At 37.4% G+C, this 16,169-nt stretch overlaps 1 protein-coding gene across 3 annotated transcripts in view; it reads left to right on the forward strand.

Moving 5' to 3' along the window:
• Positions 1-16,002, forward strand: part of Zc3h6 (zinc finger CCCH-type containing 6) — a 50,389-nt gene extending 34,387 nt beyond the window's left edge. The window contains exons 6-12 of one of the 3 annotated variants that reach the window (XM_052183583.1): positions 4,521-4,637; positions 5,188-5,299; positions 8,629-8,738; positions 9,900-10,153; positions 11,981-12,483; positions 12,825-13,058; positions 13,532-16,002. In XM_052183583.1, the coding sequence (XP_052039543.1) occupies positions 4,521-4,637; positions 5,188-5,299; positions 8,629-8,738; positions 9,900-10,153; positions 11,981-12,483; positions 12,825-13,058; positions 13,532-15,006 (2,805 nt within the window). In that variant the 3' untranslated portion in view covers positions 15,007-16,002. The remainder of the gene's footprint in view (positions 1-4,520; positions 4,638-5,187; positions 5,300-8,628; positions 8,739-9,899; positions 10,154-11,980; positions 12,484-12,824; positions 13,059-13,531) is intronic. The other 2 variants (XM_052183584.1, XM_052183585.1) reach the window with 2 other exon arrangements.
• Positions 16,003-16,169: the final 167 nt, after the last annotated feature.

The raw sequence follows: 16,169 nt of genomic DNA on the forward strand, positions 1-16,169 counted from the left end.
AGTTTGGTTTTCGGCTGGAGAGATACCTTAGCAGTTAAAAGTACTACTGCTATTTCCCAGGACTCAAATTCAATTCCCAGCACCTACATGGTAGCTTACAATCACCTATGACTCCAGTTCTAGGGGAGCTGACATCTTCTTCTGGCCTCTTCAGGCACCAGGCACAACCATGATGCATGTGCATACTGTAACCAAAATATTCATACACATAAAATAAAAATAAAAATAAGCACATCTTTAAAAAGAAATTAAAATCCCTGCTTTTCCAGTGGCTATTTAGATAATGGGTACAGGTTCTTACTGTGTACTACATAGAATACTATTTAAGGTTATATTCACAAGTTTGATCTAAAAATAAAAATGCCATAGACATATTTGAACCCCTATGCTTACTACTATTTTATTCACTATAGTAAAGAATTGGAATCAACCTAGTTGACCATCAACAGATGAACAGGTAATAAAAATTAGGAATATATAAAAATTGATACTAGTTCTAAAATTTTTCTCAAGATTTATTTATTTTATTTTATGTATATGAGTATACTATAGCTGTCTTCAGACAGACCAGAAGAGGTCATCGGATCCCATAACAGATGGCTATGAGCCACCATGTGGTTGCTGGGATTTGAACTCAAGACCTCTGGAAGAGCAGTCAGTGCTCTTAACCACTGAGCCATCTCTCCAGCTTCCAATTCTAAAAAAATTTAATCACAAAATTTGCAAGAAAGGGCTGGAGAGATGGCTCAGCAGTTAAGAGAGAATGCTCTTCCAGAGGTCATGAGTTCAAATCCCAGCAACCACATGGTGGCTCACAACCATCTGTAATGAGATCTGATGCCTTTTTCTGGTGTGTCTGAAGACAGCTACAGTGTACTTATATATAATAAATAAATAAATAAATCTTTTTTAAAATTGCAGGAAAAAAGAAGGTATAGACTGCAATGTGAAATTATCCCACAAAATCTCAGGAAAAAACAAACAAACAAACTGTGCATTCACCCTCGTAGAATGTAGCCAATAGTATCTACATATATGAAAACAAATATGCATGTATGCATAGTAGGTCATATAGAAAAGAGAATAAGAAAGGGCACATATTAGGGGAAGGGGAAGGACTGAGTACAAATAAAATGACTCTCAGTCTACATGATGGGTCAGTGCATAAGATGTATTTGATTGTGAAGGTGTAAAATCCAAGATGGAGCTCTACAACTTCTCTTTCAAGGGGCTAACACTAACTGTTTAGAACAGAGGTCTCAACCTCCCTAATGCTGCAACCCTGTAATACAGTTCCTCATTCCTCATGTTGTGGTGACCCACAACCATAAAATTATTTTTGTTGTACTTTATAACTGTAAGATTACTACTGTTATAAATCATAATATAAATATTTTGGGGGATAGAAGTTTGCCAAAGGGATTCTGGCCCACATGTTGAGAACCACTGGTTTAGAAGTTTGTTGAGATGTAAAACTTTGGGTCTGGTTAATTTCAATATGTAATTTTTTATTTGCAAATTTTTATAATAAAGTTTTAAAAATTAAAAGTTGAAGCTGAGCCTGGCGGTGGTGGCTCACGCCTATAATCCCAGCACTCTGGGAGGCAGAGGCAGGCGGATTTCTGAGTTCAAGGCCAGCCTGGTCTACAGAGTGAGTTCCAGGACAGCCAGGGCTACACAGAGAAACCCTGTCACGGGGGAAAAAAAAAAAAAACCAAATCCAAAAAAAAAAAAAAAGTTGAAGCTGAAGAGCTGGATCAGTGATTAAGAGCACTTGTTTTTGCAGGGGGCTTTGGTTCATTTTCCAGCACCCACATAGTGGCTCATAACCATTCAAAACTTTTGTTCCATGGAATCTGACCTGTTTTTCTCTTATCTAAGGTCTCCAGACACTCATATAATATACAGACATTCATACAGGTAAAACAGTCAGATACAAAAGTAAATAAATCTGAAAAATTGTTAAAGTTTATGCCCAGATTAGTTTGTAAGATTCAGTAATGCTACCTTGCCTTGGGGGATATCAGTCAACATTTTGTGTTTGAAAAGTTGTGAACAGGTTGGGCCTGAAGAGCCTTTGTCACCCGGTCGTTCTCAGCCCTCCTCCTCTCCTCACCTGCTAATGTGCACCCAGCTCTTCTGTTCTACGATAAAAGCTTTCATATTACTACCTATTCATTCTCCTACATAGAATAGATTTCTAGAATGTGCTGCTTTTAAGTACTTACTTACTTTCTAAGTAACTCAGCTCCCTTCCTGATGCTTATATAATATGCCCAGAAATAATTAGTTATCAAGAAAGTGTTTTCAAGCAAATTACTGTCTGTTTTATACTTTAATCAGTAAAATAATGGTATATAATGTTACCTCTTGAAGATACCTATATGCATTAACATTTTAAATGTCTGCGGACACAGGCTATATCCAAAAGTTTATTATTCAATAGGAAAATATTATCAACTATGTCAGTTAACTGGCTGTAATGAGAGAAACTTTGTATGTATACAAGCATGTATGTCAGTGTGCATTCATGTATGGTACACAGGTGTATACACGTGAAGTGTTTCTTGGGAGCTGTTTACCTTCTTTGAAACAGGCCATCTCATTTGGCCTGGAGCCTTTTGATTAGGCTGGCTAGCTAGCCAGAGAGTTCCAAGAATCTGCCTGTGACCATTTCTCCAACAGTAGAATTATAGGCACAAACCACCACGTTGGACTTTTACATAGGTTCTGGGACTCAAACTTAGGTCCTAATGCTTGTGCTTCATTCACTTTACTGACTGAGCATCTCTCCAGCCCATTTCTCATGATCCCAGGAGCACGCAGGAGCCCATAGTAAAGGGCAAACTAATCAAATTAGAAAGAATGAAGAGACACTGGATTAATCTTATATTCATGGGATAGTTCAAGCTTGAAAAACATTTTTATAAGATTTATGAATTAAATAATTACATTTAGCCTGCTTCAGTGGTAGATTCTGCCTCCTTATTCCATTTTACACTTAGGGCAGAAGTTGAATAGGAAGTGGAAACTACTGAAACAAGTAGTTCTGTGAAGTTTCTTCCTCTTCCTCTTCTTCCTCTTCCTCCTCCCCTAATCCTTCCTCCCCTTCCTCCTCCTCTTCTTGCTCCCCTTCTTCCTCCCCTTCTTCCTCCTCTTCTTCCTTTCCCTCCTCTTCCTCCTCCTCCTCTTCTTCCTCCTCTACCTATTTCTTCTTTCCTCTTCTCTCTTCCTTCCTTCTTCCTTCCTTTTTTCTTTTTCCTCCTCCTCCTGCTCTTCCTTCACCTACCCTTCTTTCTCTTACCTTTTAAATTTGATGATAACTTGTGAACTCTGTTCTTTCTTCTTCTAAGAAAGTGCATAGACACCACAATGTAAAAAACCTCTCATCCCTACCATCTAGAAACATAACGCTTGTAGTTTTTCTGGCTTATTTTTTCTTTTTTACTGCTTTGTGTGTTTTCTTCCTGGGTTCTTCTCCTAACTCTCTCCTAACAATAGTTTCTCTGGCTCAATTCAGCTCCTCATGTCTCAATTGTCACCATCTGTCTTCTGTCACTCTGCTCTCTGACCCTACTCTTCTGTCTCCTAGAACTTCCTCTTTACTAACCCTGAATCCTAACTCCCTTCTCTCATCTCAGCCTTTGCTGGCTTTTTATATTCTCTCTTGTTCCCACAGTTTCAACAGGTGACCTACACTGAAGGGCATAGGGTTCTTTAAAGGGCGAGGCACACAAAATAAATCATGCTACATGCACTGATATGGAAGTAAAATAATTTTAGTCATTACCCTTGCCTTTGCTTATTACTGTAAATTGGGTCAGGTTTTTGTTCCATGAAGTTCTACAAGCATTTCTTATATCCTAATGTTGTTTTTCTGTAACATGAGTTCATTATGTCTGTGTAATATTCTACTGCCTTAATGCATTATAGCTTTGTTTATTGATTTCCTAGTTTTGTATATGTCTAGAGTTTTCCATTTTAAGTGATTTTGCACTAATTATTGTAAATAAACTTTTGTGTATGCTTCCCAGTTCTTAGACTAACTCTGGAAAGTCAGAATTCTTAATTTCACAGTGATATAGTTGTTTACTTTTGTGGTGTTGGGGATTGATCCCTTGTACCTTGCGTACCACTAGATGGGCTTTGACACATTGAGCTAGAGCCCTGGGGTCAAGGTGGGTGTTTTAAAGTTTTAACACTTATGATGTATTTGTCAACAATGCATGAGAGCCTGTATTATAGTGCCTTTGCCAAACTAAGTTCTATTGTGAAATTTAAAGCCTTTTATAATTTTATTTTTAAAATAAAATCAAAAGAAAAGGGGCTCCCTTGCAGCCAGTAGTAATAATAAACAAGACTACCAGAAGCATATATCCCAAGTTAAGTAAGTAGAATCAGTATGTCTAATCTTGATTACTATTAATAGCCAATTTATGCTACTTTCCAGAGCTATGTAACTATGTCTTAATACCTATTTATATTTCATATCTTACATTGAAGTGACTTTTTTCTTGCAGTACAGCAAACCAGGGAAAAAGTGGAAAGTTATGACTCAGGAGTTTATTAACCAGCACACAGTGGAACACAAAGGAAAACAGATCTGTAAATACTTCCTGGAAGGGAGATGTATTAAGGTACATGTTAACATAAAGAATATGATAGATAATTCTAACTTTCAAAGTAATCTTCAGAATTTAGTCCTTTGGAGAGTGTTTTGTTTTTCTCTTTCATTGCTCACAGTTGCAATAATGCTAGGTTTTTAAAATGTACCTTGTGTGAAATTACTATATATACAGGCTCATTTAATTGTATTCTGAGATGGCAACAATTGGTAGAAAACAGTTCTTACTTTATAGATATGTTAACATTTATAACAGATAAAGTTGTGGCTTCTGACAGTGCAGCTTCATGGTCTAGCTGATGCATGGTAGTTTAATCTTTATAGCTGTTGCTAGACATGACATCAAGAGGTTAAATAAATTCCCATGCTACATCTAAAAATGGTGGATACCTGTGGGACACTGGCAGAATCCTGAATCTACATACATGCTTGAGGAAGACATCAGAGGGATTATTTGCATCCTTCGTAGCTCAGTATCTAAAATTAAAGATATTGGCCAGAAGAAATACATGGAGAGAATATAACTAAATTCTTTGTGCTTATTTGTTTGTTTTTTTAAACAGGGAGATCATTGTAAATTTAATCATGATGCAGAATTGGAGAAGAAAAAGGAGGTCTGCAAATATTATTTACAGGGATATTGTACCAAAGGAGAGAACTGCATTTACATGCATAATATCCTTTATAAAAATTGTGTATTAACCAATATACTGATATTTTGTCATTGTGATTTTTAAAAAAGTTATAAATATAATCTAGAAATCCTAGCTTGGTTTTAAATTAAAAGTGACACACACATATAAATAAACCCAGTCTTGACAGTTTCAGTGCTTAAGATTGGCAAAGTGCCTATCAAGTTATACAGGAATACATTTCTTTATAACCCAGGAGATGGAAAACCTGATTTTGATTAAAAACCAAGAGCAATAAAGGAAAGGACTAAAAATTTGACTACATGCCAGTTAAAATTTTTATAACAAAAACCTATAAACTAAAAGATTTAAATATGGGAAAATATTTATTTATATAATTTAGAAGAAATGCCATTTCTGTAAGAAGTTGATTCACAGAAAGAGAATTGACTAATTAAAAATAAAATGGAAACATGTTTTATGTCATTTATAGTAAGAGGAATATTATTAAAGTCATACCAAGATAATGGCCACCAGATTCTCAAAAGCCTTGTTTGCTAACAAGGCTATGAGGAAAGAGACACACTTGAATTTTCTTGATGGGGAGGTCACAGCAGCACACCTTTATCTGTTGTGCTGTTTGTCCTCTAAAAGAGTCTCTGTGATACTTAAAGATCTACATATCTATTTCAGTATACCTCATTTCTTTGTTAAGGTATAATTTGTCTTATCCAGGAAAATACAAATGCATTGTTTTCAAATTTGATATCATTCTTTAAAAACTAGGTACTAAATTCTGTTTTTAAAAGTTTCTGTTCTGTTCTGTTCTTAGGGTTTCATGTCATGTGTAAATAAATGATATTTTATTTCATTCAATTTCATTATATTTTATTATATGCTGTTACTGTTTGTTCTGATTGTTTGTATGGTTTTTGTTTTTGAGACAGTTTTACTGTATAGCCCTGACTGACCTTATACTCACTGTATTGCCAGAGGCTGCCTTGAATTTCTTGGCCTTATAGGATTATAAATGTGTGCCACATGACTTTTATAATTTTAGTTATTCTTAGCAAACCTCTACAGTAATGTTAAGTAATAGTGATTGGGGAAGACATAATCTTTGTCTTAACATTTTTTTAAATAAAAGTAAGTGTATTTTACTAAGATTTTTATTAAATGTTTTAAAAAGATTTTGAATTTATTAGTTTTTGTTTTTTACATTAGGCCGAATTAGTCAGATGATTTTCCTCACTTGAGTTTGTCATCCTGTTTTTGGTTTATATGTTGCTGTTGTTGTTTTTATTTATTTATTTATTGTTTGTTTGTTTGTTTTGAGACACTGTTTTGCTCTAGTACTCTAGAGGATATGGGCACCTATCCAGCCTTGATCTCAGAGAGACCCACCTGTCGCTGCCTCCCAAGTACTGGGACTAAAGACTTATACCATCATGCCTAACCTGTCAGATGTCTTTAAAACCACACAGATATTTCCCAAATGCATACCACCCCAAAACAATACCTTTTTACTACATCTAGATTTTTTTTTTTTAATTTTTTCTCTAACAGTTCAAGTAAAATTTTTCTGTGGCTTTAATTGTTGTGTGTGTGTGGCGGGGGTGTTTTGTTCTATTTTATTTACATTCTAACAGTTTCCCTCCTTCCTGGTCCCCCCTCCACGAGTTCTTCACGCTATGCCCTCTCTCCTTTGTTTCTGAGAGGGTGCTTCCATATCTGCCCACCCATTCCCACCTCACTGTCCTAGCATCCCCCTTCCCTGGGGTGTCAAGTTTCTATAGGATTAAGGGCATCTTTTCCCACTGAGGCCAGAGAAGGCCTCTGATACATACATAGTTGTTGGCTTAGTCTCTGGGAGCTCTGAGGGGGCTGGGTTAGTTGATACTGTTGTTCTTCCTATGGGGTTCCAATCCTCTTCAGCTGTGTTTTTTTATTTTTAACATGACATATCCAAATCTCTTTATTTTCTTCGCAGATATAAAAATTCTTCCTACGTAATTTTTTGTTCTCTCAAATATTTAATTATTGGAAAGGAATGGTACCCATCTATTAAAAGACAACAGTATTTTCTATAACTATTATAATTGTTTTAAAATACACGTTTTAGTACAACTCTGAACCCTCATTGGAAAAGCTTCTATTTGTAGTAGATGGTGATTAACACAGACACACAGTCAAGGTGCAGAGAGTGAGACTGGAAAGCTAGGCCTAAGTGGGGCATGATGTCCCCTCCCCACCCAAGGCTCGGGGGGTGTTGGGAGAGTGGGTGGAACAGTGTTAAAGCCAAATGCAAGAGATGGCTATAAGGAATCAGTGTTTCCCAGACATAGCAGGACTGCTGCATGTATTACACAGGACAGTGTGGCAGCAAGTCCAAGATATGCTAGCTCAAGCCATGGAGAGGGGAGGTGGACAGGAAGTACTACCCCTAGCTGAAGCTATGGACAATTGATAGTAGCTAAGAGAGGAAGAGTCAGTTTTCTTTAAAGGTGTTTTTCTTGGTGGGTCAACTATGCTCCAGTAGAAGGTTGCACCCCAAGAATCTCTGGGCAGCACAAAGTAGACTTGATGGTTTTGGTTATTTAGAGGAGGAACAAAAAGTTGGGTGGATAGAGAAGGGAATGTATCTGAGGAGAGTGGAGAGGTGAATATTATCAAAACATCCTAAATGGAATTTCCAAAGAACTATTAAAAATGAGAAAACTAAAATACATAGTTGTAGAATAAGAGTTTAATTTTTAATGTTTTGCTTTATTAAAATAATGATTTATAATAAGTTATTAGGTTTGATTACAAATTCTTCATTACAGTAGATACTAGTAGAGTTGGATTGATTTAGCTTTTTTGTTGTGGTAAGTCTTAAATGAGATATATTCTCAACAATTTTTAAGAAGATATAACATGTAAATGTTGATTGTAGGTACAGTGTTGTGTAGTAGATACCTGGAAGCTGATCATCTTTGTAACAGTTACTTTTTTTTTTTTGAATGAAAAATATTAGGCCTTGGGCCTGGCATGGTGGCTCAGTAAAGCGCTTGTTGTGCAAGCATGAAGACGCTGAGTTCAGATCTCCAGCACCCATGTACAAGTTGGGTGCAGTGTCGTGTGTGTGTAACCCTAGTGCTAGGGGATGGATAGAAACAAATCCCAAGAGGTCACTGGCCAGCCAGCGTAGCTGAGGTGTGAGCTCCAGGTTCTATGGTAAACTCTGTCCCAAAAATTAAGGTTGAAAATGATAGAGGAAACACTCAGTGTTGACCTCTGACTGCCACATGTTCAGGCAGATATGCACATACAGATACACACACACAACTATCCTTAATTTTACCTCATTTGTTCCTTAATATTTTTGTTTATGTGAATTTCCTTGTAAGTTCTATCATAGTGGAGCAAAGTGCTACCAAGGAGACAAGTGTAAGTTTTCCCATGATGATCTGACTAAAGAAACAAAGAAACTTTTGGACAAAGTGAGTAGTGTTTTTACACCCTTGATTAGAAGTTTGTTAGATATTTTCTCATATTTTACTTAAATCATATCTTATAAAGAATATTTTATTAATTTGTTAAAAATTGAACTCTTGTAGATATTGCCCTATTAATATAGTATATTGTAAATTTATTGGTCTAGGAATTTGAGAATATTTTAATCTGATCAGAATTTATCTTATTCTGACACTAAAATATTTTTTACTTTTACCAATACTCCAAACTGTTACAAGGGATCAGGGTTTTTTTTGTTTTTGTTTTTTTTTAAGATTCTTGGGATTTTATCCAAAGTTTAAAAATAAGGGCTCATACATATGTCCTTGGAGGGCCAAAAAAGTGTGTCAGGTCCCTTGCAGCAGAGTTACAGATGTTTGTGAGCTGCCATGTGGATGATGGGCCCTTTGGAAGAGTGGCCATTGGTCCAGCCCTTAGTTCTCTATTTTGCTTTAGTTCATATAATAGATTTTTTATTGCTTATATCTCTTCCCATAATACGTCAGATTTGAATCATATATACACCCAATTATGCAAAGCATAAACAAGATGGTAAACAGAATTATCCCTAAAAGTTTTCTTGAAAGACAGTTTGCTTTGATTTGCATGTACCTAAAACCAGTTGATGCAGGATCACCCCTTCTGTTTTTTATATTAAACATTGAGAATACACTTGAATAAAAGCTGTCTAAATTTGATTGTTATTAGGAGTGGAGACATTTATATTATTGTTCAGGGATGAGAGTATATGTGGCCAAGCAGATGGGAATCTAGGATTTTCTGAGGTTGTAAGTTTCTTATGGGTGTGTATGTGTAATACACGCAGGTAAAAGAGCTAAGTCAGGTGCTTTATTATGAGAGAGGGGAGGGGGAGGGGGGAGGCAGACAGACAAGAGATTCTGTCTCTGTGTGTCTGCAATGTATATTAAAACCAAAAGGGGTTCTAGACTAAATTATATCCTATGTTTGATTACTGTAAAACCATTCTGAAATTCATTCTGTATATTGAAAAGAGTTACCTATTTCTGATTCATTTAAACTTTAGTGTTTTGTTTTGTTTTCTAAACAGAAGTATCATGCAGAGGTCTTTAGTTTTAACTGTGAGGAAGAAAGCTCATTCTGAAGCTCTAATCTTTACAATTGTTCAGGTGCTGAATGCGGAGGAAGAACTTGTAAATGAAGATGAAAGAGAATTAGAAGAACTTAGAAAGCGCGGCATAACTCCTCTCCCCAAACCACCCCCGGGAGTTGGGCTTCTCCCGACCCCATCAGAGCAGTTTCCCTTTTCTGATCCTGAAGATGATTTTGAGACAGATCTTTCTGATGATATGAAGAAAATTCCATCTCTTTTTGAAATAGTTGTAAAACCTACTGTGGATTTAGCACATAAAATTGGGAAGAAGTAAGTTAAGCCATCAAAATGGCAGCACTTTCCCCTAAATCTCGGCATTAAGATACCAGGGAGTATTCCAAGTCATGCATATGGTTACACATAGGCAGAGCAGCAGTTGCCTGCCTGGTGTGAGATTGTGCCATCTCTTTTCTCTTTCCTCTTTCCCCTTTTTCCTGTCCCAGTGATTTTTCTTTGCAGAATTTTTGCACAACTTTAGACGCTTTATCATATAGTAACTTAGGGGGCGCTGTGGGGGCGGAGAGGGTGTTGACATTCCTTACCCCTGGTTATGAGCTTGCATTTTCAAATGGTTGATACTGTCTCCACTACATTTGGTTTTTTGTTTTTTGTTTTTTTGTTTTTTTTTTATGAGGGTGCTTCCTTAAGGTATTAGAGGAACACCTCCAGAAAAGCTGCATCCAATTGAAATTTTCTAACCAGGCCATTTCAGCCCTGACTCCATCCTTTAGCGCTTGTATACCCATGTATATCTTCTTCTAATCCTAAATGCCCAGGAAGGAGCACCGCAACTAATGTGAGCCAGTAAGAGTGTTTCAGTCACAGCTAAGAGGAAAATCAGACGTGGTAGTAAATGTGCTTGTAGTGGCAGAACATGGAAGCTATGAGGTATGCTGGTTAGTCTTTAGTCAACTTGACACAAGCTAGAGTCATCTGGGAACAGGAAACCTTAGAGAAAAGGCCTCCATCAGATTGGCCTGTAGGTAAAACTGGAGGAACATTTTCTTGATTAATGATTGATGTAGGAGGACTCATCCCACTGAGGGTGATGGCACCCTTGGGCAGGTAGACCTAGGCTGTACAAGTAAGCAGGCAGAGGAAGCTATGGGACAAACCAGTAGTAGGCAGTGTTCCTCTGTAGTCTCTGTTTCAGGTCCTACTTTGAGTTTCTGCCCCAGCTTTCTTTCCTTCATGGTGGCATGAGCTCTAAGATATGGTAAACCTTTCCTCCCAGGTTGCTTTTGGTTGTAGCGTTTATCAAAGCAATAGAACGCAAACTAGGATAGGAGGCTGAAATAGGAGGGCTGTGAGCTTAAGGTCATGCTGGGCTATATACTGAGACTCTATTGTAGATTTTAAGAGGACAGGAATACCCACCATTTTGCTAATATTGTATATCATATTCTATCATATATCTGTATCTGTAAACTAAAAGAAAGATGTAAATACATCATTACAAATCTAGTGGGAGACTTATCATTGGGCAGTTTCTCTCAATAAAACAAAAAATGAATTGACAAAACTATTAGATATGATAAATAAGTCAGCAATAAAGGAAGTCTTATGTATGCCAGCAATATTGGAAATCATGATCAGAGTTGTATGTTTAATGTGGTTGTAGAGAAGTCAGTGGATACCCAGAAAAAGAGGAACTCCTGGGCTGGAGAGATGGCTCAGCGGTTAAGAGTACGGACTGCTCTTCCAAAGGTCCTGAGTTCAAATCCCAGCAACCACATGATGGCTCACAACCATCCTTAATGAGATCTGATGTCCTCTTCTGGGGTATCTGAAGACATCTACAGTGTATTTACATATAATAAATAAATCTTTAAAAAATCATCTTTAAAAAAAAAAAAGAGGAACTCCTAGTGCTGGGATTCAAGGTGACTTTTATTTATCTTCTTAGTTTTTTTCTAAAGAGCTGGTAATGAGCAGCAATTAAGGAAACCATATCTGAACACAGAACACAGGTTTCTAAATGAACATCAAATATCATACTTGTAGTAGACAGTATCTACAAATTAATGTTTTTGTGTCTTCATTTTGAACTGAAAATGCTGTTTTTTGTTTGTTTGTTTGTTTGTTTTATATCTATAGAACACCAGCATTTTACAACAGTACCTCACCACCAGGACCACAGATTGAGGAAAGCAGTCACTGTCCACAGCATATGTACAGTTCTGAGTCAAGTCCAGGTCCAGGATCTAATGTTCCTCAAGGATATGACAGTCCTGTGAGGCACCCAGGCTCGCCTGGACACCACCCATGTGTAGGACCTCCTGGTCCACCGGTGCAAGAGAACCCATCTTTGCCACCCAGTTCATCTGAAATTGTAGGCCCTCATGGTCAAGGTGGAGGGCATGTTCAGCTGGACACACCACCAAGTATGGGTGGAGCTTACCATTCCCCAGATTTTCCAGGACACCTGATGAAAGTCCCTAGAGAGAGTCACAGCTCTTCCACTTCATTGTACCAGCAAATGCCCAGTGAGATGCAACTCAGTGCCAACTCTGAGTCCATGCAAGGCTCAACTGAATTTTTCGAGGATTACTACCTACAGCATGCTGCACATAATTTTCAATCACCTGATAACTCTGCTGGTAAGATTACTGATGGAAGCAACTAATTTCTTAAAATACTAAGACGTTCTTTTCATTAAAAGCATGCATTTTTAAATTAAGTAAAACTGATGAAGTTGAAACCTTGAAATGTTTTCAGTTTATTCAAAACTATAGAAATAAAACTTTTGAAGCAATAAAGTTTTCAATAATATTTAAAAGCAAAAGAATTTTGCTTTTAAATTCAATAATATTTAAAGCAATAGAATTTAAGTTTTAAAAAATATTTAATTATACAACTTAGGAATCCAATGTGATTAGGCAATTCTCTGTTACCCATTGGTGGAGTCTGAGTGCCCAGTGTCTCTCGTGTTGTGTCTTAGAAGAGCTGTGGCGTGAAGAGTTTGCACAGCAGCAGCCTCCCGTCGCTCATGACGCACCGCCCCTCAGGAGTGGGCCCGATTCCAGCAGCAGTAAGACAAGTCACTGCCCTCTGCCTGCTTCAGGGCTCCCTCCTGCAGTGCAGAGAGCTCTTTTCATCCCATTGACTCAGAGATACCAAGAAGATGAAGAACCAGCTGGCACCCAGCCTCATAGAGCATCAAGCAAGGAAGAAGGTTTAATAGCTCCATACCTTTTGAAATTGGTTAAAATGTGAAAATGGGTTCCTCTGCCCCATTCATGTCCAGTGGACCCTTAGTTATTTCTAGCTGCAGTTACAGGCTTCAAACAATGGTGGTGAAGGTTATGTGTATACATAAGCATAAATAAGATGGTAAATCGAGTAGTCTCCCTAAAACTTCATGAACAATATAATTTACCTTAACTGCATGTACCTAAAACCAGTTGGTGAAAGATTAGCTCTTCTATGTTTCATACTAAACATTGAGAATACACTAGGATAGAAACATTTAACATTTATTGTTACTAGAAGTGGAAGAATTGGTACTATTGTGAGAGTACACGTAGCCAAGTAAGTGGGGGCCCTTTCAGTGATTATACTAAGTTCAAAATAGTGTGTGTTTGTGGTCTTAATAATGGTCAAATATGAGTGCTCTGTTTTTAACCATAAGCTTCTGTCTCTGTTTAGATGAAACAGTTAACTGGTATTCCAGTAGTGAAGAGGAGGAAGGGACTGGTGTCAAGTCAATACTGAGGACATTACAGAAACAAACAGGAACTCTGAGAAATCAGCAACAGCCTCCCACAGAGCTCAGCATTCCTACTGATCCAAGACTTGCTAAAGAGAAAAGAAAAGGAAACCAAGTGGTTGACCCAAGACTTCGGACTGTCCCAAGGCAAGATACTAGAAAGCCACATGAGTCCGTCCCAGTGGATCTTAGACTTGTATGGGATCCCAGGAAATTAAGAGGGAGTGGAGGTGCTCCTGGGGCCTCTTCAGCTAGTGGAGCAAAGATGGATTTACGTCATACAAATGCTGGTGCAAATCACAAACCCAAAAGAAGAGATGATGATGAAGAAGATACAGAAAGAGAACTGAGAGAAAAGGCCTTCTTAATACCTTTGGATTCTTCACCTGGCATAGTCCTCCAGGATCCAAGGTCACAGTTAAGACAATTCAGTCATATTAAGATGGACATTATTCTAAACAAGCCCAACTTTGCAAAACACATTGTGTGGGCTCCAGAAGATTTACTTCCAGTACCTTTACCTAAACCTGATCCAGTATCTTCAATCAATTTACCTCTGCCCCCACTTATAGCTGACCAGAGGCTCAGTAGATTATGGAATACAAAGAGTGATCATCAGGGTGTCCTGTCCCTTGATCCAACATCATCAGCCAAAGCCAAAATGAGTCTAAAACACAGAGAGGGCTGCTTAGAGCAGTCTGGAGACTTACACAGTTCAGGAGGTAAACTAGGAGACCCTAGGCTGCAAAAGAATTTTGATCCTAGGCTTAATAGACTACCCAGTACAGAGTCTCATCAAGTGGCTTTAAAGCACTCACATTCATCAAGGAGCGCCCTGCCCTTAGCCAGATGGAACCCTGCTTTGTCACAGTCCTCAACAGCAGCACCCATTAATGTTGCTCCTGTGACTCTTCCCCTGTATGCCCCCAAACTCTCTTCAGATGGCCTTCCACTGGGAACTTCAAGTTCAGTTCTTAGTGGCATCAATTTGTATGATCCTAGGGATAAGGGCTCATTGTCTGCAACAGAGCTGTCAACCATTTCTTCAGGAGAAAATACTGAGAACCAGAAAAAAAATGACTTAAAAAATAGTGATAAAAACCAGCCTTCCCCCGGAGAAGTGATCATACCACAGAACACTACTACAGACATGGAAGTCCCTGTTGAAGGGCCAGTCGACACTCAGGCAGATATTCTCAGGAGTGCTGATAAGGTTCAGGTCCCTGCTGTGCACAGTCTTCCTATTCAGGCCTTAACAGGCTTGATCAGACCTCTATACAGTGATCCAAGGCAAGCAAGAGAGCCAGGACAGGCAAGCCCAACCCCAGATGATGATCCTACTACAGAAACAGACGACAAATCTCTGAAAGAGGTTTTTAAGACGTTTGATCCAACTGCATCACCATTTTGTTAGCTGTTGTGTAATTAAGCCATTCTCATGCTAACTATCACAGTTCTCTGCTGTTTTGTAACTTGTTTACCTCTATAGTTTATTTATTTTTTAAATTATACACATTTTTCAGCTGCTAGCATCAGAACCACACGAACTTATATCCTCTAAAGTCTGTGGTATTTTATATAATATTTTTATAACTTCAAGAGACTGTAGTATAGGAATACATATCATGTTAGCTTTAGTAAAAGTATTTTTATTGTTAAAAGTGAACCATCATGAACTCAACACTCAGCCTGAATATATGCCAGTTGTCTTTCTTAATCATTGTTTAGCTTAACAATTACCACTTTTATATGGTTGTTTAGTTTCAAGCAATACGATATATGTTACTTTTGAGAATCAGTATTTTAACTAGGATCCTTTCTGTCAGCACAAAACTGATTAGTGTATAATGCCAACTGCTATGTAAAATGCAAGGTGAAAACATTTACAACCATAATTAACTCAGCTCATGTCAAAGGGCATCACTTTATTAGCATTGGCAATACTGTTTGTACATGAAGCACTTGAATGTTGTATCTTTTAAAAGTATTTTATGGTACACTATCATAGAAACTGAAGGAATATAAATAAAATGTTTTGCTATAGTAAAAAATTTCCAGGTTCCCTAACAGAACTTTTAAATTTTAAGTTTTAATATTAGTTATGAGTTTATTGCTGTACCACATTATGATGGTTATGTATTTCAGTGTTTTGTCTTTAGCAGCATAATTTTTATCTCTTTCAAATGATGTAACTGCAATAATTGTGCTCATCATGACTGTGGCAATTTTTAACAGAATTTTCAAAGTGAGCCTGTAATAATTATTATGCTGATAATGTTTTAAATGTTTAGAGTCTATATTTTTTCTTGCATAGCATAAATAGAACTACAAAAAAGACAAAAATCACCCCACTGAGATGGCAGGTATATTCCACTGTATATGGTTCCAATAAACAACATTTTAGATCTCACATGACTGGTTCAATAACAGAGATCACCTGTGTTTTAATTATTTAATGTCCCCATAGTTTAGAACTCTGATGAGAAATTGTATTTTATGGAAAGTATCTTGTATGCACTCTTGTATATTCATTGCAGTGTATAGGTAACGGCACCTGTATTTTATGGAGTGACTCAA

This window comes from Apodemus sylvaticus, chromosome 5 (genome assembly GCF_947179515.1).
Source record: "Apodemus sylvaticus chromosome 5, mApoSyl1.1, whole genome shotgun sequence".
NCBI classification, from domain to species: domain Eukaryota; kingdom Metazoa; phylum Chordata; class Mammalia; order Rodentia; family Muridae; genus Apodemus; species Apodemus sylvaticus.